This window comes from Theropithecus gelada, chromosome 4, assembly GCF_003255815.1.
Source record: "Theropithecus gelada isolate Dixy chromosome 4, Tgel_1.0, whole genome shotgun sequence".
Classification (NCBI taxonomy): Eukaryota; Metazoa; Chordata; class Mammalia; order Primates; family Cercopithecidae; genus Theropithecus; species Theropithecus gelada.
In genome coordinates, this window is record NC_037671.1 from 37,865,226 (window position 1) to 37,880,888 (window position 15,663).

Consider the following 15,663-nt stretch of genomic DNA (forward strand, 5'->3'; position numbering starts at 1 on the left):
ACAGTTACGGGCTCCCAAAATTCAAGTTGCTGCTGGTTCATCACTTGGAAAATAATTCAAGACACAAAATCAGGCTGCAGGGACAGCCAGAGTATCATGGGGCTTTGGCCTCCACATCTCAGGTAACAGGAGTGAAGGGCCACTGGAATACAGACAAGAGGCTGCCTTCAGAGGAGGGACAAAGCCAACTTACTGAGCATCTGCTATGTTCTAGATGGGGGATGACGGATTGGGTGCTGAGGATGGTGATGAGTGAGGCAGTGTTCCTGATCCCTCAGTGGGAGAAGGGGAATCACATTTTATTAACTATAGGTAAAGGCTGGTGTCATGTTAGGAAGACTCTGGTATCCACAAAGGGCAATAGGATATACATGAGTTTAAGTTTTTTATTTTTATTTTTATTTTTTGAGACAGAGTCTCGCTGTCACCCAGGCTGGAGTGCAGTGGCGCCATCTCGGCTCACTGCAAGCTCCGCCTCCCGGGTTCACGCCATTCTCCTGCCTCAGCCTCCCGAGTAGCTGGGACTACAAGCGCCCGCCACCTCGCCCAGCTAGTTTTTCGTATTTTTTAGTAGAGACGGGGTTTCACTGTGTTAGCCAGGATGGTCTCGATCTCCTGACCTCATGATCCGCCCGTCTCGGCCTCCCAAAGTGCTGGGATTACAGGTTTGAGCCACCGTGCCCGGCCTAAGTTTTTAAGACAAAAAAATTCAGGAGTCCTTAGTGTGGAAACATGGTTGTGAGCAGATGTAATACAAACTCATCAAGTCATTCACTAAGATTAGTCATTGCATTCCCAAATACTCATCATTAACTATTTATTCTTACCATTTATTTCCTTAGAAGCTTTAAGGAGATAACTTTAAGCCAAGAACAATGCCTACAATAAGGATTTATCTTATGAAAACACGTTATCCCAGAGCAGACCCAGGCTGGAAATATTTAATACCTCAAGAAAGGCTTAGACACAGGCCGAACCCGGTGGCTCACGCCTGTAATCCCAGCGTTTTGGGAGGCCAAGGCAAGTTGATCACCTCAGGTCAGGAGTTCTAGAACAGCCTGGCCAACATGGTGAAACCCCGTCTCTACTAAAAATACAAAAAAATTAGCTGGGCATGGTGGCGGACACCTGTAATCCCAGCTACTTGGGAGGCTGAGGCAGGAGAATCACTTGAATACGGGAGGCGGAGGTTGCAGTGAGCCGAGATTGTGCCATTGCACTCCAGCCTGGGCAACAAGAGCAAAACTCCCTCTCAAACACAGAAACAAAAAAGAAAGGCTTAGCCACATGGTGTATTTGCAATGTGTCAACTAAGCCAAGATGGAAACACACATCCCAGAATTCCTTCCCTGCTTAGTTATGGGTTAGCAAGGACCAATGACCTTGTGGAGATTTGAGAAGTGGAAATAATGTAGCAGCCACATTTTTTTTTTTCTAATTTTAGAGACAGGGTCTCACTCTGTTGCCCAGGCTGGAGTGCAGTGGCGTGATCATAGCTCACTGCAGCCTTGAACTTATGGCCTCAAGTATCCTCTCACCTCAGCCTCTCAAGTAGCTGGGACTACAGGCGTGCACCACCATGTGTAGCTAATTAAATATGTATATTTTTTGTAGTGATGGGGTCTTGCTATGTTGCCTAGGCTGGTCTTGAACTCCTGGCCTCAAGCAATCCTCCTGCCTCAGCCTCTCAAAGTGCTGGGATTACAGGTGTAAGCCACCATCCCTGGCCCCTAAAGTGTATTTTTAAAAGATGCCTCTGCTTAACACGCTGGCGAGCTTCCCACCATAGCTTTGTTCCAAAGTAGACTATGAGGCCTGTGGCTCTGCTGCCATTTCAGTTCCACCGAATGTGCGGGAATTCTAAGGAAGTACCAACATCTCCTTCCATACACCAAGAGCATCATTCGTCATACTAGAAAAAGACCTATTTTAAGATGGTACAAGGGCATCAGGTGACCTGGATGGCCATGGGCTGGCTGTATCACCATTCTGGGTCCTCCCCATTCTTGATTCTCCAAGGTTCCCTCATCTTTAGAGGACAATCCCTGCCTTATAAACTGTGCTTGAATTGTTCTAACTATAGTTACCCAAACAAGATGCTGTCAAAAATCTTAGGAGTTGTATTTAACGATGTCTCTTTCTTGCCATATATTATTAAGGTCACACGTGGAGATTCTGGGCAATTACAGAGAGTGCCTTCTCCTCCCACAGAAATCTCCACGTCAGACATGTAGTAGAGAAAAATCTGAAGGGAAGTACCGAGTCTACCAAAACTTTTCAAGCCATCAGAGACCATCCTTTTATGCACTTTTGTCAGCCATTGTCATTCAAATGCATAAGTAGCCAGCTGATGGAAAAAATATACAGCTGGGTTGGCAAATTCTGAGTTTCAGGATTTTGACTAACTGGCTCAAATTCAATGAGTTTTGTCACCAATATTGGAGATAGTCTCCAGTCTCAAAGAATACAGGGTTCAAATGTACCATACTAAAAGCAGAGTTCAGTGTGCTGCTAAGGCCAAGTGAGTCTAGACAAAGCCCTTCACTGGCAGTCCTCATGTTTGGAGGTTGTGCAGGCTGCCTCTGAATTACTGAGATACAAATTTACAGCCAGGAATCTTCTCTGGCTCATCCTCAAGGTCCCTAGGGTGATAATTATTTTCTTAGAAAAAAAAGCATGCAAATAAAGGGAATTTATTACTGTTGAGATAGGGTCTTGCTCTGTCACCCAGGCTGGAGGGCAGTGGCGTGATCATGGCTCACGGCAGCCCCAACTTCCCAGGGCTCAAGTGATCCTCCCACCTCAGCCTGTAACTGGGCCTAAAGGTGCAAACCATCACGTCTAATTTTTGTACTTTTTGTAGAGAGAGGGTCTTGCCATGTTGCCCAGGCTGGTCTCGAACTCCTGGGCTCAAGCGACCTGCCCACCTTGGCCTCCCAAAGTGCTAGGGTTATAAGCACAAGCCACTGCACCCAGCTAGGAATTTATTTCATCACCAAACAATTTAACAGCCAGGAGGGAGAAATATAATTCAAATCCAGAGATGAAGCCAATAATTCAGAGGGAATAAAGGGTGACTAGAACCTGCATCAACCTGTCTGTAGACCTCAGAGGTCTAAGTACCTTTCCAGCACCATACCACTTTCTTTTGCAGTGTGAAAATTAGGATTTGCAGTATATGTATATTAGGCCTTGAGAGTCTGTGATGATGGGTACTGATGATACATGCTACTTAAGAAAGAAAATGGACGCTCAATACAGACCACCACTTGAGATATGCTTACTTATGTTTCATATATTAAAGGGCACAGTTAAATTTTATTTTGCAAATTGAACCTACCTTAAAATCAGCTTAAAAAGGTGAAATATCCACTGGCTAATGAAAAAAAAGAACCCTTTTATTTTTCTGATTACTTGGTTCTTTTTAGCAATGATGCATTGTTCCGCCACTTTCACCCCAATGTTGGTTTCAGGTGCACCTTAGAGCAAAGTGTAGGACGATACTGTCCATTGCCAATTTTCTTATTTTTTATTTTTTTTGAGACCGAGTCTCTGTCACCCAGGCCAGAGTGCAATGGCACAATCTCAGCTGACTGCAATTTCCACCTCCCAGGTTCAAGTAATTCTCCTGCCTCAGGCTCCCAAGTAGCTGGGATTACAGGTGTGCACCATCAGACCTGGCTAATTTTTATATTTTTAGTAGAGATGGGGTTTTACCACATTGGCCAGGCTGGTCTCGAACTCCTGACCTCAGGTGATGTACCTGCCTCAGCCTCCCAAAGTGCTGGGATTACAAGCATGAGCCACCAAGCCTGACCTCTCTGATGTCTAATTTCTTCAAGTTGGCCCCCACCATGGTTTTTTAACCAATATAGCTTTCCCTGAAAATCACTTAAGCAAAACCAAAAACAATGGGAAGTCACATTTGTTTTTTTGGATTTATTTAAAGAACACACAAAAAAGTGCATCTAAATGATTTAAAAAAAAAGTCTTTAATTCATCATATGCTGACTTGGCAATCCATATGCAGCCTAAAAGGTTGAAAGATGCCTGTGGACTTCTACACAAATTGTTTAAGATGACTGAATTTGATACCAGAATACGTGAAGTGTCTTCTTGAGTGGTGATGGGCACCCTGTAGTTATTTGCTCAGAACCACTCACACACCCTTTCCCTCCCCACACACACACTTGCCAGTTCCCCCTGGTGAAGCATAATACACACGTGAGAGACAGCTGGCACCATCTGAGTCTTGGAATAGCTTTCTTGTTTGTTATCTGCAAAAAGCTAGGTGGCCTTTTTAGTATCAAATTTCAATCTTGGCCTCACTGGAACCATACTCTACAGAGCTTTCCAAACAGTTTGACAAGTAAGCAAAATCAACGTTTGCTCTTCATATTTCGTAGGTGAGACTGGGGCTTTTAAAAGAAATATTTCATAAAAAAGACAAAAGCATAAATGAGAAATTAGAGGGATTTTAGTTATAATTAAAGGAAAAAACTCACAAATTGATTCCATTCATTCCGTGGAGAAGTATTATAAAAGGTAATAACTTGATTTTTAGGTTTTAAGGGGGTCCTAATCTAATAATAAAAGTCTTTTGATAAAACCACCATAAAAATAAAAACTAATTTAAAATATAACTGCCAGTGTTTTTTAGGATTTAAAAAAGTGAGATGTTCCAGGTTTAAGCAAATGGTTCCTTGGGTTGCCAAATGCATTCCCATGAGTATTTCTTAGGCTGATGGAATAGAGAGCCATGCTCAATCTTTACCCGTAAGGACTGAAATTCAACTACATGTACACATTTATTTTAAGCCTTGCCCTAGTTCAATGCTCAGCTCAAGTACTGGAGATTGAGGCTGCTGGCTGGGTCCCGGCATGGGAAGCTGTCTGCAGCTCTTTCACAACTCACGCCAGAACAGAGAAGCTTGACAGGGCAGGAAAAGCGAGCAACTGTGTGTCAAACCTGAGGGTGAAACCCCTACCAGAGAAGAGCAACTACTTATTTGTCAACCCTATAGATTTTGTTTTTTAAAAATTAAGCTTAGTACTAAAAAGTCAAATTTTTTTTGCATGATAGAGGAGTGTAAATAAAGTTCCATAAACCAGTATACATATGCTTATGAGCCAATAATCTTAAAAAGACAAAAAAAGCTGCATGGATCCTAAATGGTTATGTAAATAGATCCACTCCAGGTCAAAAATATTGTAAGAACAAGTCTTAAATTCTTAATAGCAAGGATTAGAATGAAAGAAGCAGCTGAACAGTAGCAATGCTGGGAGGAAGTACTGTGTATTGAATATGATTTCCTAAAGGAATAGAGGAGGGAAAAAAAGCACAATTCTGACTGCTCTTTTCGTATTTCAGTATCTCAGAACTTCATCGAAAATAGGAAAAGGTAATCCAGAAACTCTCATCTGCTCATTATCATTGCTGAAGGTGTTTTAGGAATGACAGAATTACTCCCCCAGGGACAGGCTGCGTGCGGGAGAAACCCACTCTCACAAGGAGGCTGGCTGAGGAGGGGACTTTGGGGGGTGGCTAAGTCAGCAAGCAAGTGGCCTCTGAGGTTCTGGCTTTCACGTCTGTGACACTGCCGTGGAACTGGGGAGACATGAGACCCCTCTACTGTGGGTTCTGTTGGTTAAAAATGCAACAGATGACATTTATAGCACTTCAGTCATTTAAAAAAAAACAAGCTCATCCTCCTTCCCCTACCCTACCCAACTGTAGGAAAGAAGAAATTCATGACGCATTTTTTTAAAGGTTTCTGCAGTGCTATTAAAGTTCAAAGGTAAAACCTAACAGCCCCACATTGTTAGGATGATCTCAAGGGACCCTGAATTAGATACTGAAGGTTGATAGAAACTGAAATGAGCTGGACTTAAGCTGCTGGCTCACTCCCTCCACACCACAGTCATTTCTGTTTGTTCCACCTGGAGTGGTCCCATGCCACCCCTCAGTGAACCCTCCGGGCAGCAGCAGGGGGGCTGTTTTTGGGAAGCTACTGGTTTTGCCATTTGCTTCCAGAATCACATAGACTATAACAAACTTTACATTAAACACTGTTCAGTCCTGAGTTGGGGGAAAGCCCATTGAGGAGGGGGCCGAGTTCATTGGGACTCTTCCCTCCTTGGCGTGGCGTCATACGTGGCCCTCAGCTTTCTCTTCTTCCGCTGCTGGACTGTCTGTTCCTTTTTCATTAGTGACCCCTTCTGAAGTCTTCTTGCCCATCGCTTTATTGGCCTCTTCCTAAGGAAGAAATAAGCAATCAAGAAGGTCAGAGAAAAAAGAAGTGAAATAATTCCTGGCTCCTCCAGACTGTGTATCAGGTCCCAAACACAAGGGTATTGCAACGATCTTCTCTAGGTTATCCAGCTGGGTAGGTCAGTGCTGTGCTACCAATAGTTAGAGTGGGAGCTTCACCTTTCTTTGGTTGACACACAGGACAGCTGTGAGATAATGAAGTCTGGGCATTCCTGGAGACTGGGGACTGGACCAGAGTGCCAACTATGCTGTAGGGAGGCCGCCCTCTCTCCAGACAGACCTCTCCTGCCACACTTGCCAGCCTGGCTGCCAACCCTCAAGATAACAGGCGTGATGTTGGGGCTCCTATAACATCCCATTTCCTAGGAAAATCAGAAGTCTTAATGAGGAAGTATTACTTGGAAAAAAAAAAAAATCCTGATGGATTTACAATTTTTCAAAAATGACAAAAGGGCCAGGCATGGTGGCTCATGTCTATAATCCCAGCACTTTGGGAGACCAAAGTAGGAGGATTCCTTGAAGCCAGGGGTTCGAGACCAGCCTGGGCAACAAAGTGAAACCCTATCTTTACAAAAAATAAAAAAAAATTAGCCGGGTGTGGTGGTGTGCTTGTCCCAGCTACTCAGGAGGCTGAGGTGGGAGGATCACTTGAACCAGGGAAGTCAAGGCTGCAGTGAGCCATGACAGCACCACTGCACTCTAGTCTGGGTGACAGAGTGAGATTCTAACTTGGGGGTGGGGAGTTGGTGCAAAATTGCTGTTTTTACCATTGAAAGTAATGGTAAAATCCACAATTACTTTTGAACCAATCTAATACATCTGAAGGGAATTTACTTTTCTCATCTCTCACGACGTGTGCCTTTGGTGACTAGAACTGCCCTACTCAACCTTTGGATCCAAAGCATCCTCAGCCTCAGATCAGATTGGAAATCGTTTTTCCTACTCTTGAGCCTCTTGGGTTAACTGTTCCTGTCCCCTAAAATCAAAGGGGCATGGCAGGCTCTTGATCCACCTGCAATCAGCGGGCTCTGCACACACCTTGGCATCCTGCTCTGCAAACTTCTTGAACATGTTGGCGTATATCCTGCGGTCCCGCTCGTTGTGCTCCTTGGCCTTTTTCTGGCACATGGAGATCTGCAGTCTTGCAGCCTTATTCTGGGGGTTTACTTCCAGCACTTTCTCAAAGTCACCCTTGGCTGACTCAAACTCGTTCATGAGCAGCTGGGCTTCACCCCTCCTATACAAGCCTTTCTCATTGGCACTGTCCAGTCCAAGGGCCTAGGAATAGATGGTTTATATTTTAGAAAGGATGAATTTTAATAAATTCAGCAAACAGCTTACCAAAGTTCTCTTGCCAAAGGAGATGGAAAAAGTGTATTTAAAAAATGGGGCTCAAGATAATTATATACTACTGATCAAAATTTACTACCCAAATTATTTTCTGCATTTAATGCAATTTCTAGAAAGATACCAAGGAGATTTGAGAGGGGGCTCTTGATAAGTTCATTTTAAAGTTCATTGGAACAAGTAAGTGCCCAAGAATGGCTGGAAAAAAATGGGAAAAAAGAAAAAACTAAGAGGCATTGTCCTACCAGAGAAAAAGACAAACTTTAAAACTACTGAAATTAAGACAGTGTGGTTACTAGTATGTGGACAAACAGCTCAGTGAAACAGAACGAATCATTCAGAAACAGTCACGTGTCTGCATATAAAAACGTTTGAAAATGACAAGGGTGGTAATATGAATCAGTGGAGAGTTAACTTTAAAATAAATGGGGCCAGGACAGCAGCTATCCACGTAGAAAATAAGAGTTAAGGCTGAGTGCAGTAGCTCATGCCTGTAATCCCAGTACTTTGGGAGGCTGAAGCAGGTGGATCACCTGAGATAAGGAGTTCAAGACCAGCCTGGCCAACATGGCGAAATCTTGTCTCTGTTGAAAATACAAAAATTAGCCAGGCATGGTGGCACGCGACTGTAATCCCAGCTAGTTGGGAGGCCGAAGCAGAACTGCTTGAACCAGGGAGGCGGAGGTTGGAGTGGGCCGAGATCATGCCACTGCACTCCAGCGTGGGTGACAGAGTAAGACTCTGTCTCCAAAAAAAAAAAAAATTCTAACCTCATATTGTAAGCATAAAAATAAATTCTAGATCAATCATATTTACATATAAAAAACCATAAAATGTTTCTATTGTTTTATATTTTAAGATATTTAAAATCTAATTATTTTTTTGAGGCAGAATCTCACTCTGTTGCCCCGGCTGGAGGGCAGTGCCTCAATCGCAGCTCACTGCAGCCTCTACCTCCTGGGCTCAGGCAATCCTCTCGCCTTAGCCTCCGAAAGTCTGGGGGTTACAGGTCACAGGTGTAAACCACTGTGCCTGGCCTCAGTTATTTTTATTTTTTGAGATGGAGTCTCGCTCTGTCACCCAGGCTGGAGTGCAGTGGCGCGATCTCCGCTCACTGCAAGCTCCCCCTCCCGGGTTCACACCATTCTCCTGCCTCAGCCTCCCGAGTAGCTGGGACTACAGGCGCCCGCCACCTCGCCCGGCTGGTTTTTTGTATTTTTTTAGTAGAGACGGGGTTTCACCGTGTTAGCCAGGATGGTCTCGATCTCCTGACCTCGTGATCCGCCCGTCTCGGCCTCCCAAAGTGCTGGGATTACAGGCTTGAGCCACCGCGCCCGGCCTATCAGTTATTTTTATAATCTTGGTGTGGGGAAGTCTTTTCTAACTAGAAAGGAGAAGATAAATTTGACTACATAAACATTAAAACCTTCTTTAAAGAGAATGATATAATCAACAAAGCTAAAAGAAAATTGCTGGGGTGTGGTGGCTCACACCTGTAATCCCAGCACTTTGGGAAGCTGAGGCAGCAAATCACCTGAGGTCAGGAGTTCGAGACCAGCCGGGCCAACATGGTGAAACGCTGTCTCTACTAAAAATACAAAAATTAGCCAGGCGTGGTGGTGGGCATCTGTGGTCCCAGCTACTTGGGAGGCTGAGGCAGGAGAATCGCTTGAACTCGGGAGGTGGAGGCTGCAGTGAGCCAAGATTGTGCCATTGCACTCCAGCCTGGGTAACAGAGAAAGACTCCATCTCCAAAAGAAAAAAAAAAAGAAGAAAGGAGAACAGGCTTCCTATTGCCAAAAATAGGGTTAACAGTGATGCTATATGACTGCTTCTGTCAATAGAAGACAGACAAATAATGTAGTCAAGGCTGTGCTGGGTGTGATACCTCACAACTTTAATCCCAGCTCTTTGGAAGACACCCATCTCTACAAAAATAAACTTAAAAATTAGCAGGGTGTAGTGGCATGCACTTGTAATCCCAGCTACTCAGGAGGCTGAGGTGGGAGGACAGCTTGGGCCTGAGAGTTTGAGGCTGTAGTGCATTATGTTCATGCCTATGAATAGCCACTGCACACCAGCCTGGGCAAAATAGCAACACCTTGTCTCTAAAACAGAAAACACACACACACTCTCTCTCTCCACTGTGTATGAAAAAAATGAAAAAATATGTATAAAATTAATAACCGGTCTTGGGAGACAGGATGCGATAGGAAACACTGATCCACAAAATTAAAAAATAATCTCACAAAGAATGTACAAAATAGTTGCCTTGTTTTTCTTTTCCTTTTATGTCTACCTTTAAGATACATCCAATGATTAGTTTTTACTTTTACCCACAGTATAATATACACTGTTCACCCTGAGACCAGATACCTAAAATAGTATCAGCTGGTGTATATCAGAATGACACATAACGATACAGATGATAAACCATTGTTATTACTGTGTGTAAGCACTCAAAGACCAAAGAGAGTATTAATAAGACAAATGTAAAAATGAAAAGGCTGCTGATGCTCTGTGGACCTTTCAAATTATTTATGCATATCAGTGAATAAATGATTATAATAAAAATTGACCTACATATATGCTTTATATGAACAGTTGCAGTCTGTTAAAGTCCAGAAAAGCTTAAGTTAAATCTGCTCTTATTAAACTGAACCTGAGAAGTTATACATCTACTCTGATATACATACTACAGTTATAAGGAAGGTCACGGATAAAAATTATTTAATTTTAATCAAAACTTTTCTTCAGAATGCATTATGACAAACAGTCCTAGGTATCATAAAAGTCTGGCTATAATAAAAATCTTGCTCAATTTCCCAATTCATACTGAGAAACAAATAATCCCAAACATTCAAATAAACAAAGCAAAATGAAAAATCCTTCAATCTTTGGCTGAGAGGAAGCAAAAGACAGAGATGGAGAAAAGATCTGGAATATCTCAAGTCTATCTCACAGGAGACACAGCGTTACCTTGTCACAGCATTCGACAGCTTTGGTGTATTCTCTAAGCTTCAGGTAGCACATGGCCAGGTTCAGAAAGGCAGCAAGCAGAAATGATTCAGAAGCTTTTGATTCCTTTTCTGATAAACCATATTCCATCTCTAACCAGGATACTATCTTCCCATACTGAATCACCGCCTGCATGTATTTGCCTCCCTAGGAGAAAAAAGTGTCATTACTTGTACTCGGTCTTGAGGGTGTACAAAAGAAAAGCAAATCCTCAAAGGGAAGCAACCCCTCCAGCAAACCCTGGTACAGCTGGTTTCTTTCTTTCCTTCTGGAGGTGGCTCTCCAGGTGCCTTTCCCACTCCCTTGGAGGCCTCGGTGGCCTGTGAGCTGGTTTGGGGCAGTGCCTGAGCACTGTCTAGTGCTTCTCTCCAGCATTTCCATCCGTCCCTTTGGCGTAGTACAGCCAGAGTACTACGGTTGTACTATCCTTTGGTGTAGTAGAGCAAGGCTTCTGGGCTACGTTCTTTGATGCCAATATTCTTTGGTGTTTTTTTTTTTTTGAGACAAAGTCTCGACTGTCTCCAGGGCTGGAGTGCAATGGCGTGATCTCAGCTCACTGCAACCTCCGCCTCCCGGGTTCAAGCGATTCTCCTGCCTCAGCCTCCTGAGTAGCTGGGACTACAGGTGGCCACCACCACGCCCAGCTAAGTTTTTCGTATTTTTAGTAGAGACAGGGTTTCACTATGTTGGCCAGGCTGGTCTCGAACTCCTGACCTCATGATCTGCCTGTCTTGGCCTCCCAAAGTGCTGGGATTACAGGCATGAGCCACTGCTCCTGGCCTATTCTTTAGTCTTTCAAAAGGACTGTGAGCAGTTTTAGACCATGCCACTAAAAAAAAGAGGAAGTTACTTTTCTCTTCAGCACTTCACAGCAAATACTACATTCTGGCAAGTGCTAGTTCCAAACACAGCCAATCTTATTTGAACCAATCTCTGTTGCAACTACTAAACTCTTGTCATTCATAGTGCAAAAGTTGCTCTAGACAGTATGTAAATCAATAGGTGCAGCTGTGTTTCAGTTAAACTGTACTTACAAAAACAGGCAGAGACCAGATTTGGCCAGCAAACTGTAGTTTCTGACCCATCTATAGGCAATGGGAATACAAATAGTTGGATAGTAGCATACAACATAAATCACAACTACAAAACAATATACATCAGAAAGGTCTTTCAGCTATGTGAGAAAAATCTTTCTCCTACTCATATTTTTGTTCTTACCTGATTAGAATTAGAATTCTAACAATTTTAACAATCACATCAATAAATTATATATACATATATATATGCATGCTCATATAAGAAACTCTGGGGGCCGGGCGCGGTGGCTCATACCTGTAATCCCAGCACTTTGGGAGGCCAAGGCCGGCGGATCACTTGAGGCCAGGAGTTCGAGACCAGCCTGGCCAACATGGTGAAACCTCTTCTCTATTAAAAATACAAAAATGAGCCAGGTGTGGTGGCACATGCCTGTAATTCCAGTTACTTAGGAGGCTGAGGCACGAGAATCGCTTGAACCCAGGAGGCAGAGGTTGCAGTGAGCTGAGATCATGCCACTTGCACTCCAGCTTGGGTGACAGAGCGAGACTCCTTCTCAAAAACAAAACAAAACCCCTCTAGGGCTGAGACAATGTGTTCACTGAGATTTAAGATGAATGAAAGAACTGGGGGATCGCTGGTAAACACGCAAATAGAAACAGGAGTGCAACTGGGGACTCTCCTTTGAGGAGGCGATAAGCTCAAAACCACAGAGGACACACCTTGCCAGATGGCAGAGGAGCAGCCAGACCTATTAGGACATTAAATTCAATGCCTGACCAACAGTGTTAAGACTATGTTACTAGGATTTACTACCGTCAAAGCAGCGTGTACATCTCACCGCCGCGTTGTCTCTCCCCACAAATACTCCAACCCTCCCCCAAGGACTCTGAGTAAGAGAAAAACCATAGAGCAGGTGTAAAAGGATGCTCCTGTGACACAGGACTTAAAGCGGGTGACATAAGAAACGCGCTCTGCCTGTAGAAAGGAAGCCCCGGTGTAGATTTTCTGGTGATGAAGATGGGGCAGACCTGTTCCAGCTGGAGGGCCTGGGTGTGAATGAGGGCCAGGCTACATCCTCGAACATCCTTCTTCCCAAGTCACTCGCTTAGGAGAGAGGAGACTGGCACTAAAATCAAAGACTGTCACCCTCTCTGCCTCAGAAATGTGTGATACAGGTTATTCATAAGGACCCAGGGCATTTTATTATAAATGCTGAAATTCTTGAGGACATTAGATTTGCTATGGACTAAATTGTGTCCCCCATCCCAAATTCCTATGTTGAAGCCCTCACCCCCAATGTGACATCTGCAGATGGAGCGTTTAGGGAGGGAATTAGGTTAGATGTGGTCATGAGGGTGGGGCCTCATGATGGGATTAGAGCCTTTACAAGAAGAAACACGGTGCTGGCTGCCCTCTGCCCTCTCTCCACTCATGTGCACGTGGAAAGGCCACGTGAGGTCACAGCAAGAAGGGAGCTACAAGGAACCAGAGGAGAGGCCCTCCCCAGGCACCGACCCTGCTAACACCTTGATCTTGGACTTACAGTCTCCAGAAGTAAATTCCTGTTGTTGAAGCCACCCAGTGTAGGTATTTTGCTGTGGCAGCCCAAGCTGACTAAGACAATACTTACATTTTGTCATAGCCTTAGGCCTACCCCCTCCTTTTTTGGATGCTACAAAAAAATAAGAATAAAGTCCTCACCAGTTTCAGGTCGAAATTTTCTTTCTGTCACTGCCTATTCTCTTGCTGGTCTTTGAGGACAGGCAGCATTCTCCTCTCCCTTTTGGAATATTCAGGGTTTAGCACCAAGAGGTCTTTAATAAAGGTTTGTTGAGTAAATATTGAAATCAAAGGAATGTAAGTATGGAAACAAAACTTTTTCTGAAGTGGTGTGGTGGCTCACGTCTGTAGTCCCAGCACTTTGGGAAGCTGAGGCAGGAGGATCTCTTGAGTCCAGGAGTTCGAAGCTGCAGTTAGCTATGCTTGTGCCACTGCAATCCAGCCTGGGTGATAGAGTAAGACCCTGTCTCTCTTTAGAAACAATACCAACAACAAAACCTTTTGCTATCATTGGGAGCAAAAACGTGTGGGTGGGAATGAAAGGTGCTGTTTCATTGAGATGAGATGGGAAGGACAGGCATTTCCCCTGTCATGCCTCATTTCTTCATCCTCTCTCCTCCTCCATCTCTAATGTACCTATTAACTTTTCTGATTATCTCCTAATACATTATGTAGGGAAAGAAAAGAAGAGCCAGGGAGGACAAAAACCTAGATCTTATCATTTCAGTAAGTTCTGAATAATCAGAATGGTAGAAGGCTATGGTAAAACAAAACACCAAAAAACAGGTATTAGACTTCTTAATAGTTCCTTTACATTTATAGGGCATTTAAATTCTTTGAAAGCTCTTGCATATATATCATGTAACTTTATTTAGACTTGAACTTCCAATGAGCGAAAAATCTGTCTTGTACTCCCTGCTTCTGAGGTACTAAAGCAGTTCTCAACCAGGGGGTGATTTTGCCCTCCCAGGGAACACCTGGCAGGTCTGGAGGCATTTTTAGTTGTCATAACTGGGTAGGATGCTACTGGCATCTAATGGGCAGAGGCCAGGAATGCTGCTAAATATTCTACAATGCACAAGACAGCCCCACACAACCGAGAATTATCCCACTCCAAATGTTGATAGTACCGAGGTTGAAAAATTCTGCACTAAAAGAAGAGATAAAAGAGGGTGGACTCCTCTTAGGAATTTTTTAAAATCTCAAATTCTAGAGTCATAAATGGCTTATTTCTAAATCACACTACTGGTATCTTGGAAGAGCAAGGGTGGTGAAAATATAGCAAAGCCCGATTTATCTGAAGAGTTCAGAGGTTGAACGATTCTCCTCAACTAGTTTGTTTTAGAAATGTTTCTTTCCAGGAGAAGCACAAGGGGGCGCAAGAATCCCACATCACTTCAGTGTCCTTAGCCTTCTTGCCACTCTGCTGCCAAGTCAGAAAAAAAAAAAAAACAAAACACTGACCAGGTGTGAGTTAATGCTCCTGTCCTGCAGAACACACAAAAACTCTGTCTGTTTAACTGGCTTGCACAATGCCTGGCTTAATATTATGCTGTTACCTGTACTTAATAATTATTTTCAGAACCAAATAAAGAGTTCTCTATTTTTCTTCTCTTTGGTAGTCAGAGGTTGAAATGAGGATTTTACATCTTCAATGGCAAAATCATTCCCACTTAAAAGCTGAGTACAATTCAACCCTACTCAGGAGACAGGCTTTACCCATTTAGGTATAAACCAAACCAACAGATCAATGGAAACAGAATTCCAAGATGCAGATGGCATGAAATATAGATTTTTAGTTCAGCCCATCTCTGCTCTCACCTACACATCTAGACTCTGTGCAAATGCATAACATGCCGAGTCAGACACCCTGGAGCGACAAGGCCGGGGAGGGCAGTATGGCAGCTGGAAACCTTCCCCGAAAGTTGGGAAGGGAATATGTACAGGAAACTATCTACTAACCATTTTGAAGCTAAAGCTAGGACTACTGCTGGGATCTTTTACCTATAATTATAAAGGTGCCTCCAGGGAAGTTTTTAGTGGTACAAAATGTTCAGAGACATTCTGGGAGAAAAATCTTAGGTCAGTGGTTTTGAACCTTTCATTAATTTTTCCCCAATGGACTAATGTTTTGAAAGATTTTGCCTATCAAATTCCATGCTAAAAATAATTTGTTCCGTATGTGTGACTGCTGATCCAGATTTGTATCCAAAGATTGGTAATTTTAAGAAGGTTCATAATAGTATCACTCTTGCAGTTGTGATGCTAATAAGCAACAAAGTTAAGTAACTGTACAGACACTCATTGCTTTCCGCTACTGATTACTAATTCTGGCCATCTCTCTGTATATATTCAGAACACAGCTATATGACACATGGCTTCATAACATTATTTCTTTTTTTTTTTTTTTTTTTTTTTTTTTTTTTTTT

General features: G+C 43.3%; 1 protein-coding gene across 4 annotated transcripts in view; it reads right to left on the reverse strand.

Moving 5' to 3' along the window:
• Positions 1-3,919: 3,919 nt before the first annotated feature.
• Positions 3,920-15,663, reverse strand: part of FKBP5 (FK506 binding protein 5) — a 153,996-nt gene continuing 142,252 nt past the window's right edge. For all 4 annotated transcript variants that reach the window (XM_025382064.1, XM_025382066.1, XM_025382063.1 and 1 more), the window contains 3 exons: positions 10,598-10,783; positions 7,310-7,549; positions 3,920-6,256 (listed from right to left, as the gene is read on the reverse strand). In XM_025382064.1, the coding sequence (XP_025237849.1) occupies positions 6,149-6,256; positions 7,310-7,549; positions 10,598-10,783 (534 nt within the window). In that variant the 3' untranslated portion in view covers positions 3,920-6,148. The remainder of the gene's footprint in view (positions 6,257-7,309; positions 7,550-10,597; positions 10,784-15,663) is intronic.